General features: G+C 48.4%; 1 protein-coding gene across 3 annotated transcripts in view; it reads right to left on the bottom strand.

Moving 5' to 3' along the window:
• TNFRSF19 (TNF receptor superfamily member 19) overlaps positions 1-12527 on the bottom strand; it is a 105960-nt gene that overhangs the window by 38459 nt on the left and 54974 nt on the right. For all 3 annotated transcript variants that reach the window (XM_008259905.4, XM_008259906.4, XM_008259904.4), the window contains exon 5: positions 11803-11888. In XM_008259905.4, the coding sequence (XP_008258127.2) occupies positions 11803-11888 (86 nt within the window). The remainder of the gene's footprint in view (positions 1-11802; positions 11889-12527) is intronic.

Raw genomic sequence — 12527 nt, 5'->3', positions numbered from 1 at the left:
GACCTTGGTGCTGCGCTGTTAGACTTGGGTGAGAATCCCAGCTCCTCTTCCAAGTGACCCTTTCCTCCATTTGATGTGAGGATTCTAACAAAACGCACACCTCGGAGAATTACTGAGAGGGAGGCTGGGAAAGGCAGACGAAGCGTCTGGGATGGACTGAAGAAGCATTTGCTGTTTCCGCTCTGCTGGTGCTTCTCTTTTCCCTTCTCAGAACCACGTTTCTCAAGTTAACCCCCGCTCCTTAGGCAGTTGACACAGTGGCCAGACATTCGCCCGCGTTTAAAGACAGAGGGATCTCAATCCGTAGGGTAAGGCCACAGGGCTTGGTCGCCTTTAGAATGTGAGCCTGCAGCGCACACAGAGCCGCCTCTGGCACACGTCCTGCAAGAGAGTAAATGCTCCCCGTATGAAAAGGAGGCACCTCTGAGGCCCAGCTTCCACTCTTAGACGGCTTTTCCCCATGAGCTCATATCTATTTATTTTACACATTTAATGGATACACACACAAGTCACTGATGCATTTGTAAAAGCCCGCAACTTAGTGGCCTGCTCGACTGGATATATTTCTAGATAAACAATCCTTAATCTAGAATTCACTTAATTTAGTGATGCCCTTTCAAAAACCACAGCCTGCTGCTTCGTGAGTAAATATTTAAGCCAGCTCATTAGCTTGAAACGTCTAAAAGAGGCTGAGGATTGAAAGCTACAGGAGTAGATTTACTGGAAACTGGATAATATTCAACTGCTACTGTTCTCAGAGGCCTGATCAAAGCTTGTGGGCTCCCGAGGCCTCTGCTCAGGACCCCTGCGTCTCCCCGACTGTCCCAGAAAACAGCACCCTCAAGAGCACCTCCGGAACCAGGGAGGCAGTCCACCTGCTCAGTCGAGGCACTAACTTTTCCTTGTCCTTTTCACTTGTGACAGAGGTAACGGCTTATAGATATTAAACAATTTATATGAGGAGAACAGAGTGAATGCAGAGCACGTGGGGTTCAGAAACCTTTTAAAGAATCTTCTGATTTCTATAACGTTAGTGAAACTAGGGCTAAGGAGAGATACGTGGAGGATTCATATTTGAAACAGTTAAATAATCACACAAAGCAAGTACACCAAAGGTGCACTATTCTCTAAGACATTTAAATTGCCCAGCTATTTTCAGCATCCTCAGAAAATAGGAGTGATAACAAACCCACAAAATCTTTTTGGAGAACAATTCTGGACCTTGGTAAGCAAATAAGTTTTTAAAAAAGGATGAATTATTTTTGATAGAAAATCATCCTAAAATGAATAACAGCTTTCTTAAAATTACTTCAGCTAATGCAATGTGATCACTGCCCCACCGCTTTTTGGAGCCCAGACTAATAATGAGAACTCTAATTATGGTTCTGAGTGACACTGGAGGGACAGTCTGAGGGTGCCACATGAGGATGTGTGCTACATGGCACAAGAACACAGTGTGTCCTGACTCCCCACTCTGAGACTGTAGGACGCCCTTGCACCTCACTGCATCCAATTCTCGGGCTCGGGTCAGCTTCTTTCCTCTCTTCCAATTCCCTCCACTGAGGCTGGTTTGGTTTGATAGAGCAACACTCACAACCAAAAAGCAACAATTTCGTCGGAGCACCACTGAGAGGCATCCGCTCAGCACACGGAGCTGAGACTGCAGGGAGACCTGGTGGATTTTTGAATTATCAGCTGAATTTACTGCATTTCCGTGAAAGCAACTTAGAACCACTACTATTTCATGTTACTTCTCAATCAAATAACAAAAGCACACAGCACCGCCAAAGACAAAAGAGATGTGAGAAGCAGGGGACTGCAGACAGCGGAAGGTGGGACAGGAGGCACGATAGTGCCTTAACCCAGACTCTGTGTGACGGGAGATCACAGGCAATCCCTGCTTCCCATGTCCCGGCAGGGCTGGCTCTGTCTAGCCCATAAGCCATGGGCTGTTGTGTCTGCGGAGCTTCCTCGGCTCTCTCTGTCTTCCTGTGCCCTCCCCTGAGAGCTGTGCTGAGCAGGGAAGAGCTGACGTCTGCAGGTTTCCCTATCCGGAGACCCCCAGCCCCAATCTTCTCAACTGTATTAGGCTTTCTTTAAAATATGCAGCAGCTGTACCCACCCGATCCCAAGACAAGCCCCAAACCCAGGTTCCACAAGCTGCACCTCCTGGCCCGACACGGAGGAGTCTTGGTCTGAGGACCACAGCCGACTTGGAAAGACCTCAGTAAGCTGAGCCCTTATAATTAGGACAGACTGGCTTTGTGGACCCACACTGCAGAGCTCCAGCGAGTGTTCTGGAAAAGCAGCCCACTAAATATTAGCTAACTCATCAGAAGAACTCTGCTGCGGACACAGAAAACCATACACACACAGAATCGGAATCACCCACTGTTCCCAGCAAATGTAGGATGACATGCATATCTGCTGCATCTCGTTATGTTGTCATTTGCTCTGAACAGATCCAACAGGCGTTTAATGTCCCCAGGATGACGAGCACTGGGTGCTGGGAGAAGACCAGGGACTGGCTGCTGAGCTCCAGTGTTGAGCTGGCTGACACATTCAGGAAGCAACTGAAGTCAAGTCAACCAGGAACTTGTGTCTCCTTCCATTCCCCTCCCCACACTTAAAGAAAACCTGAAATCCTTATTGGTATTGCTTGTCAAAAGGTTTTGAATTTCTCTCAAATATTTGTTGGTCTTCTTGAAAAGAGATGTGTAGCAGGCACTCAGCATTGCATGTCAAGAGTCAAAAATAGCAGGGTTTTCCCAAAAGTTCATGGAAAACCCATATTATCAAAAAGCTATGCAAGGATTTCAAAATGCTTTGCACCAAAAAAAAAAAGTCTATTTTAATTCCATTTTTCCGGGAACTTTGTGAAATGCCCTTGCATTGTGCTTTTGGATCTATAAACACACTTGTGGGCCCCAACTGGTGTAACTACATGAATGTAGTAAGGCATCCTGCGAAGAAGGTGAGTGTCATGTGCAATCCAGGCAATTCTCCAGGTCCAACTTAGTCCAAAGACACTTCACTCAATAAAGTCATCCAAGCAATGCGTATGAGTAGTGTGAGAAAAAGCTGCATGTGAGGTGAAGGGATTAGAAGACATCCGCGGTACAGGCGGAGAAAAAGACTGCAGAGAGGAATGCTGAGATGCTGTAGGTTGCTTTGCAATGCTCCAACGTTGGAAATGTTTTGTGTAGGGGACGGCTGGGGTCCCTACTCTTTTTTCCTACTAAACTTTAAAAATTATCATTAATGAGCAGAAATTTCTGTTGAAAGCATGCATTGAAATCGTCTGTGTTGGATATGTTAAATTTCCTTGGAAAAATCTTCATTTTTTTGATACTGTGATTTACTGTTTCTGGGTACCAGGAACTGTTCATTGTTTGCTGGGAGTACTGAGCCATGCAAAATTCCTAAATCGCTGCAAGCGCACAGAGGTCATGCTGGTTCTCCCACCCGGTGATTTATCTGATTGCTTATCTCAGGATCACGCGGCTTGTTTTACAAAGCTCCCAAGAACAAAGCAAACATCTAGGTTAAACATACTTAAATCAAGTTGTACTCTGATGAAAACCGCTTTGCATTTTTCCAAATCCATTTGTTCCAACCACAGTATTCGGTCCAAATTAAGTAAACATTGCTCAAAGAGATCCTACAAAATCCGCATTTCTTATCAGCCCCGAGGCAGGACACAAGTCTAAGATTTCTTGTGTGTTTTTCCCTATTTCTCCTGAATGTTCGAAATGGGTGCCTGTGATTAGGAACTAAAGACAGAATAGGATAAGAGCAAAGCCTGCAGTTGGGATTTCTATGTAAAGGGTGGCTTTTAATTCTCAGGCCATTAGCAGGGAGCTGAATAAGAAGCAGAGCAGCCGAGACGTGAACCTGTGCCTGTTTGTGATGCCGGCGTGGCAGGTGGTGGCTTTGCCCCAACACTGGCCCCTTGGGTGTATTTTATTCATCTGTGATTTACAGTAATGCCACCCATCTGCCCTGTGCTCCAGGCCCAATGAATTACTGTCACAGACACATGCTATGAGCGAGTGGCGAGAGCATGTGGGTGGACTGATATTACTTGCAGAAGTGCTTAGAGTTCATTGCAGGGCTGATGGGGCCATCAGCAGGTACACAGGTAGCCACACTGAGCTTAGCCTTGGGCAGCGATCATGTTACTGATCCCAGTGCACTGAGTTCTATCCTGAATCTACAGACATGTGTATTATCATCTTGTAAAGGGAAGTTCAAAGCAGGAGACGATCTGCCCAAGCACAGCTGTGAAACCAAAACTTACGGCATCAAGTCCCAAGCTGTGTTCTACTTGATTCTACTGTCTCTCACAGACACTGTATTTTCAGTACTTCTCCAGACTGCTCTAATGGATAGAGTCGAGAGGGAGAGAAACTTCTTTCTTGTTTGTTTGTTTTTAATGTATTTCTTTCTTTCTTTCTTTCTTTCTTTCTTTCTTTCTTTCTTTCTTTTTTTTTTTTTTTTTTGACAGGCGGAGTGGACAGTGAGAGAGAGAGAGACAGAGAGAAAGGTCTTCCTTTTTCCGTTGGTTCACCCCACAATGGCTGCTGCGGCCGGAGCACCATGCTGATCCGATGGCAGGAGCCAGGTACTTCTCCTGGTCTCCCATGGGGTGCAGGGCCCAAGCACTTGGGCCATCCTCCACTGCACTCCCTGGCCACAGCAGAGAGCTGGCCTGGAAGAGGAGCAACGGGGACAGACAGAATCCGGCGCCGAGACCAGGACTAGAACCCGGTGTGCCGGCGCCGCAGGCAGAGGATTAGCCTAGTGAGCCGCAGTGCCAGCCTAGGCATTCTTGATTACACATTTCACCCGCAGAGAACTCATGTGTTCTCTGAATTTTCCTCAGTCCCCAGTACGTCATTTCCTGTTTAGCAGAGCTTTCTACATGCAGTGCTAACCTCGTCACTGTCCTTCGAACCACTGCCTCAGTTAAATGCCACACTTCCTGGGCAGTCATCAACTTCTCCCTCAAGACAGCACTCCCCCAAGATGCTGGGAGGCACCCCAAATGCACTGCATACCAGAAGGAGCAAGGAAGGCAGCCAACAGCTTAGAGATCCTGCGGGTGGCCAGAGCCAGTGCTAAGCTGTTTCCATCTGCAGTCTCACTTAGTACCCCCAGCAACCTTAGCATGCAGGGACCCCTCCACTCCACAGTGAGAAATGATGACCCCTGGGGGAGTCCCGACACTTGCCAACATCACCCCAGACAAGGGAGTGGGGCTGGCCCCTGCGACAGTGGACAGAAACTTGGGGAGCTCCTAGCTTATTTTCTGCTGTTGCGTGGATGGTTTCAGTTATTCCACGAATATAGGAGAATATGTTTGCATTCATGTACAGTCATTTCTGTGTTATTACTACTCTGGCAGCCTTTCGTTTTTGGAGACTCGTTCGTGGCTCACTAAGGGCCGCCCATTTGGGGTGTGACCTACATGTGTCCCTGGGCAGCCTCAGTGGCAGCCTCACTCTTCCCCGTGGCCAAGGCCCCAGGTGATGCCACATTGCGGGGAAGCCACTGCCTCGCCATGGCCACAGACTTCAGCTGCACGCTCTTCGCTACCGGGAAAGCCACCCTTTACCCGAATCCACCCCCACCCCCTCTGCAGTGAGAACCTCAAACACCTGCTCTTCCTTTTGGCTGCTGAGTTCCTTGGCTCCTGTCTCACTCTTGGCGGTCATGGACCCCCACCCTCCTGCCTCTGGGCACAGCAGGGGCCACCCTCCTTCCAGGGAGAAGACCAATTCGTCACCTGTGCTTTGGGGTTGCTCCCCCAGTTCCAGACCACGGACAATCTCGCTCAACCTCCCTTCCATCTTCACACACAGGAATCACAGGAGGCCTTTCTAGCCAATGGCCGACTGGGGATGACACAGCAGCAGCTGCACATGGTTAGATACACTGTCCAGTGGTGTCACAGCAGGATTTGGGGCGGGCACTGTGGTGCAGGGGGTTAACGCCCAGGCCTGAAGCTCTGGAATCCCATATGGGTGTTGGTTCGAGACCTGGCTGCTCCACTTCCGATCTAGCTCTCAGCTACTGTGAAAGCAGTAGAAGATGGCCCAAGTCCTTGGGCCCCTGCACCCATGTGGGAAACCAGGAGGAAGCACCTGGCTCCTGGCTTTGGATCGGCACAGCTCCGGCCGTTGCAGCCATCTGGGGAGTGAACCATTGGATAGAAGACCTTTCTCTCTCTCTGCCTCTCCTTTCTCTGTGTAACTCTGACTTTCAAATAAATAAATAAGTCATTAAAAAATAAAGAGAGAGAGAAACTCCAGGATGCTCAGACAGTGATCAAATTGCCGAGTGGTGCATTTCTCAGAACGCATCTCCCCTGTTATGTGACACATGACGGTAAAAAACAAAAAAGCAAAAAACAGCAACCTGGCTGCCACCTGCCCTTGCTCACAGACACCCGACAGCGCCACCTATCCTGGCTGTCTCCATTCCTTCCCTCACACTGGCTTCTCATTTCCTCCTAATGTGGATTCCATTTAGAATGGCTTTTGTGGCTGTGATCAAAGACCTGCAGGGTGCCGGGACTGAAGGTCAAGTCCAGCATCATCCACTGCCTTGATCTGCAGACAGCACTCAGAGCTGCAGGACACGAGCTCCTCCTTCTACAGCTCCTCCATTTGGCCTCATTTTTCAGGCTCGTATTCTTTTGGCCAATCCTTTAATTCTTTTTATAATTTTTGAAACATTTATGTATTTGTTTACATATGTATTTATGTATTTGTTTGAAAGGCAGAGTTAATAGAGTGAAGGAGGGAGGGGGAGAGAGAGAGAGAGATCTTCCATCCGCTGATTCACTCCCCAAATGGCCTCAGTGGCTGGGGCTTGGCTAGGCGGAAGCCAGGAGCCTGGAACTCCAGCCGAATCTCCCATGCGGGCGACAGGGGCCCAAGTACTTGGGTCAACTTCTGCTGCTTTCCCAGGTGCACTAGCAGGGAGCTGACTGGATGTGAAGCAGCTGGGATGCTGGTGTAGCAAGAAGCAGCTTAACCCACTGCCCCACAACATGGGCCCTTGGCCAATCCCTTAGCTCACGTCTCAAAAGCCAGTGTTAAGGAAAGCCACCCCGGCACCCCACATCACTCACTGCTCTCTAAACACTGTTAGAGCACCAGGGTGCTGCCAGACTGGTCACTGTCCCATCCGGCATTTTTGGGTGAAGCTCATGAATACTGGAGTCGCTGCTCAACACCTCCCAAGCTAGACTGCAAAGGGTCTGCCTGTGCCACACGTGTGCCTGGCACTGCTTCACACAGGACCGTATTCTAAGAGATGCAGCATCAAGTGATTTCATCGTTGTGCCAACACCACAGAAGGCACTTACACACACACACACACACACACACAGTCTAGCCCACTGCACACCACGTGGCTTAGCCAATGCTCCCAGGCTAGCAGCCTGCACAGTGTAAGCCACTGTCACCCAGTTATTGAACACTGTAAGCCGCTGTCACCCAGTAATAAGTATTTGTGTATCTAAATATAGAAAAGGTACAGTAAAAATGCCAGGGGATAGAGAATTTTCAGCTCCATTATAATCTTATGGGACACTGTCATATATGTAGCCCTCTGCTGAGCAAAATGCCCCAATGTGGCTCATGGCTGTAGTTGTTCAAGAGAACAAGACCCGAGCTACACATACAGTAAATGAAGAAGCCCGCCCCTTAGGACGATGGCACTGAACCAGACCCAGCTGATATTCTCCTGAAGGCCTGTGATACTCCGGGGCTCTGGGAAGTTGCAGCCCCCCGTACCTCATATACATTTATTTATTTATTTATTTTTAAGATTTATTTGAAAAGCAGAGTGACACAGAGAAAGGGAGAGACAGAGAGATCTTCCTTTTGCTGGGTCATTCCCCAAAAGCCTGCACTGCCAGATCTATGCCAGGTGGGAGCCAGGAGCCAGGAACTCCATCCAGCTCTCCCACATGGGTAGCAGGGGCCCAAGCACTTGGGGGCCACCATCTGCTGCTTTCCCAGGTGCATAGCAGGGAGCTGGATTGGAAGCCGAGCATCTGGGACTCAAAAACCGGTGCTCACAATCCAATGCACCACAACGCTGATCCCTCCTGGATCCTTGAAACAAAGCGCATCCCTTGAGAAAGCATGAGAGGTGTCACTTTCTCATAGCTAAGAGGCCAAATGGTGCAGGAACTCCTCAGACGGGAAAAACCACCAAAGCAGCAGCTCTTTGTGGGTGAGTTGTAAAGCCCAAAGCGGAAGAAATGAAAACACAAGGCGCCTTGCATAATTTCCTCCAAAGACTTCAAGATCTCTTTTGAGGGGATTAGCTGTATTCTGGAACCATTCCCAAGCGTGGTGCCAAAGGCAGCAAACTTCCTTTGACAGAGATAAGGGATAACGTTCCCTGAGACCACCAGACTCTCTGGCTAGGGGAGTTGAAAGGCTCTGAGCTGTGCACACCACTCACCGGCCTTTGACAAATTAGTTTGCTTTGCTTTCCGAAAAGTCCCACGCATGGAGCAATAGATCTAAATATCTCTGTATGTGTGAATAAAACCGACTGACTTTTTTCCCCAAAGCCTGGACGAAGGACTTCCCAAGACATGAAAATCTGCAAGTAGACTCTTATTCAGAGGCTCACTTGTGAGCTCACCAGGACTCCAAAGGCAGAAAACTCAAACCCTCAGCAAAGCACAGGGGGAAAACCCCAGGATTTCTCAGCTGCGAACTGGGCAACACCAGATTACATCTCCACATGGTCATCTGGGATGAAGTGTGTAATCTTTCTTTTAAATGTTTATTTTAATTCAAAGGCAGTGTGACAGAGGGAGACGGCGGGGGGTGGAGTGGGGAGAGAGACAGCGATATCTTCCATCTGCTGGTTTACTCCCCAAATGTCTACAACAGCCAGGACTGGGCCAGGCAGCAGCCAGGAGCCAGAAACTCCATCGGGTCTCCTGTGAGGGTGGCAGGGTCCCAGGTACTTAGGCCATCACCTGCTGCTTCCCAGGCACATAAGCAGGAAGCTGGATTGGAAACACACAGCAGCTGGAACGCAGACCCACATTCCGATATAGAAAGTGGGTGTTGTAAGCAGCGGCTCACCTGCTGTGCCACAATGCGTGATCCATAATCTATTCTTTTTTGAAAGCTAAATAAATTACTTATTTGAGAGTCAGGGAGATAGAAAGAGCTCTCCCATCTGTGGGTTCAGTCTCCAAATGCCAGCAATGGCCAAGGATCAGCTGGGGCTGAAGCTGGGAGCCGGGAACTCAATTCAGGTCTCCCAGCTTCTTGAGCCATCACCTGCCTCTTTCTGTGGTCCATACTGGTAAGGAGCTGGAACTGGGATGGAGCCACACGACCTGAACCCAGGCACGCGGATACGGGACAAGGATGTCTTAACTGGCATCTTAGCCACCAGGCCGCATGCCTGCCCCAAAGTGCATCATCTTATCTTGCCTTCTAGGCCACATGAGCAGTGCTGAACCACGGGTAGCACCAGGGCACCGTGTTGTAACAAGTAGAAGGACAAGACTTTTATGGGCTGGGCAACAGCATAAAGAGGCTCTTTCAGGGCTCCTTATGTGTTATTTTTGGAGTTTTCATTAAATGACAGATGTGAAAGCAAATAACACAAGAAAAAGTAACACATGGGACAGATGAGATAGTTTGGTTTTTCTTAAAGAGGCAGTACAGTAATCCCTCCTCATCTGCCAGAAATACATTCCAGGACCCTCAGTGGAGGCCAGAAACTCTGGATTGTACTGAGCCCTATACATACCATCTTTTTCTGTATACACAAGCACATTCTAAAGTTTAATTTACAAATTAGTCACAGTGAGAGATGAAAAACATAACTAATAATAATGTACAATGGTTATGACAATATATTATAATACGTGTTATGCGAACGTGGTCTTCCTCTCTTTCAAAATATCCATTTAATATTCTTGGACCATGGCTGACCAGACACCTGAAGCCACAGCGTGCAACCACGGGTCAGAGTGGACCATGGCCACGTGTGGTAGAAACAGCATAGCATTTGTAGTTAGGAGATCTGGTTTTGAAGACTGTCTCTAGACAGCCGTGGCCTCTTTGGACGAGTGTTCTCATTGCAGATCTGGGCAGATGCTAAGATTCTGAGAAAAGTAAATGAAACAAAGCCAAGTGATGTACCTGGACTGTGACTGACATACAACAGGTGTTCAATAGTGCATTTGTTAATGCAGTAACTCATTTGGCAGATGTTTATATAAAACTAAGGATCATTATCCATTTCTATAAAAGTTAAAAAGAGCCTTCCGAATTTTTGGCTTTGCTATCGCTTCAAGTGAGGACTAGAAGGTAGTACATTTTCGTAAAGACACAATAATACAGACTGCAAATCTCCCTGACATTCTTGGGAAGAGAATTATGATGTGACCTTACCAAATGATGCAATCCCTTACAATTCGTTCAGAGGGGGACTTCTGCTACAGAAAGAAGCAAGCGGACAGACTCCACACTTCGGAAAAGACACCAAAACAATGCTCCCCAGAAAGCCAGTTACCCGTGCATGGGATAAAATACCCCTTCTCCCCACTCCGCCTGGACTCGGCTGTTTCCTGTGTCCTGTGCGGCTCAGCTCCTGGAAGCCTTGCTCTGGCACAGACTAGCACACAAGTAGAGTGCAGGGCAAGTGGAGCCCACCTGCTAATTCTTCTCCTGTCCCATCACCTGTGGATCTCACTGGTCAGGTTTGTGTTTAAGATTAAGAATAGGGAGGAGGCCGGCACCGCAGCTCACTAGGCTAATCCTCTGCCTTGCGACGCTGGCACACCGGGTTCTAGTCCCAGTCGGGGCGCCGGATTCTGTCCCGGTTGCCCCTCTTCCAGGCCGGCTCTCTGCTGTGGCCAGGGAGTGCAGTGGAGGATGGCCCAAGTGCTTGGGCCCTGTACCCCATGGGAGACCAGGATAAGCACCTGGCTCCTGCCATCAGATCAGCGTGGTGCGCCGGCCGCAGCGCGCCAGCCGGGGCGGCCATTGGAGGGTGAACCAACGGCAAAGGAAGACCTTTCTCTCTGTCTCTCTCTCACTGTCCACTCTGCCTGTAAAAAAAAAAAAAAAAAAAAAAAAAAAAAAAAAAAAAAAGAATAGGGAGGAGCCACTCTTCTTCCTATTCAAAATCAACACAGGCTGATAACATGTAACAAAACCCTTTCAAAGCTAAAGATAGTACATGGTCAAAAAGATTCATTTAACAGGCAATGTTCACATAGAGAAAAAGAAAAAAAGGCAAGGATACACTATGTCTATAGCACACAATGAGTTCTCTAAATAAAGGTCATTGAATAAAGTAAGCTAAGAGTCTAATTACTGATACATGATTGAGGGAGAGGATCTCTTTGGCAAGGCAGGGACCACCCCCCGGTCTTGTCTGGGGACTCAGAAGGGAGGCCGTGGGAACTCATGGGGTCTCAGTACAGACACTGCCCATCAGGACTGGGAGCCCCGGGGCCAGGCTGGGGTTGTCTGCATTGTCCCTGCAGAATGTCAGCTGTAAATGGGCTCCAGCAGCAGCAAGACGTCTACATTTCACTTTGTGATTCAAGTCAAGGGACAGTCTGCCGCCTGAGCACACGGCTGAGGGGCTTTCTGTCCTGTTGGGGCCTGGGCAAGGACTGTACAAGCCCCACTGGAGACCTGGCCTTTGCTCCATCTGCCAAGGGCACAAAGCTTTCAAAAAAACCCCACAAGCTTCTTAAAGGGCAGTTTCCCTCTGCCCCGTCTGCATCATACTCACAGTGTGGTTCATAAGGAGGCGGGGGGTCCCCACAAGGCACGCACTCCATGTCCTGAAATCCAACCAGCTTCGTCTTCCTATAAAACCTAGGAGAGAAGATGATCCTTGTTAGCTCTTACGTCTCAGCACGCAGTTTCAGCCAGTAAGACTTGTGTCATAGATTACCAGCAGTCTCCATTCCAGTTCTACGTCTTAAAACCAACAGAAAAGGCATGTGAAGGCTTAAGTGTAATAGCATCTTTTTTAGATACTCGTGTCCTTGGAAAGTCCATCTGATAGGCACAAACACTGAAGAAATACCAATTAGCTAAACATCACATTGTCATTTCCTCTGCTCACACTTTTTTTCTGAATTGGGGTGTTAGTGAAGGAATATGAAAATGGTGGTTTTTGATATTTCTTTTGTAATTTAAACTAAAAAAAGCTTACAAAGTGCTAGTTGTTTTTTTTTTATTTAAGCATTTATTTGTTTGAAAGAGTTACACAGAGAGGGAGAGGCAGAGAGAGAGAGAGAGAGAGAGAGATCTTACATCTAGTGGTTCACTCCCCAGATGGCCGCAACAGTTGGAGCTGGGCCAGGCGGTAGCCAGGAGCTTCTTCCGGGTCTCCCATGTGAGTGGCAGGGGCCCAAGCACTTGGGCCATATTCTACTGCTTTCCCAGGCACATTAGCAGGGAGCTGGATCAGTAGTGGAGCAGCTGGGACAGAGACCAGTGCCCATATGG

The sequence above is a fragment of the Oryctolagus cuniculus genome, chromosome 9 (genome assembly GCF_964237555.1).
Source record: "Oryctolagus cuniculus chromosome 9, mOryCun1.1, whole genome shotgun sequence".
NCBI lineage: Eukaryota > Metazoa > Chordata > Mammalia > Lagomorpha > Leporidae > Oryctolagus > Oryctolagus cuniculus.
Note: the sequence above shows the minus strand (reverse complement) of the source record. Positions and strands in the feature narration are given on the sequence as shown.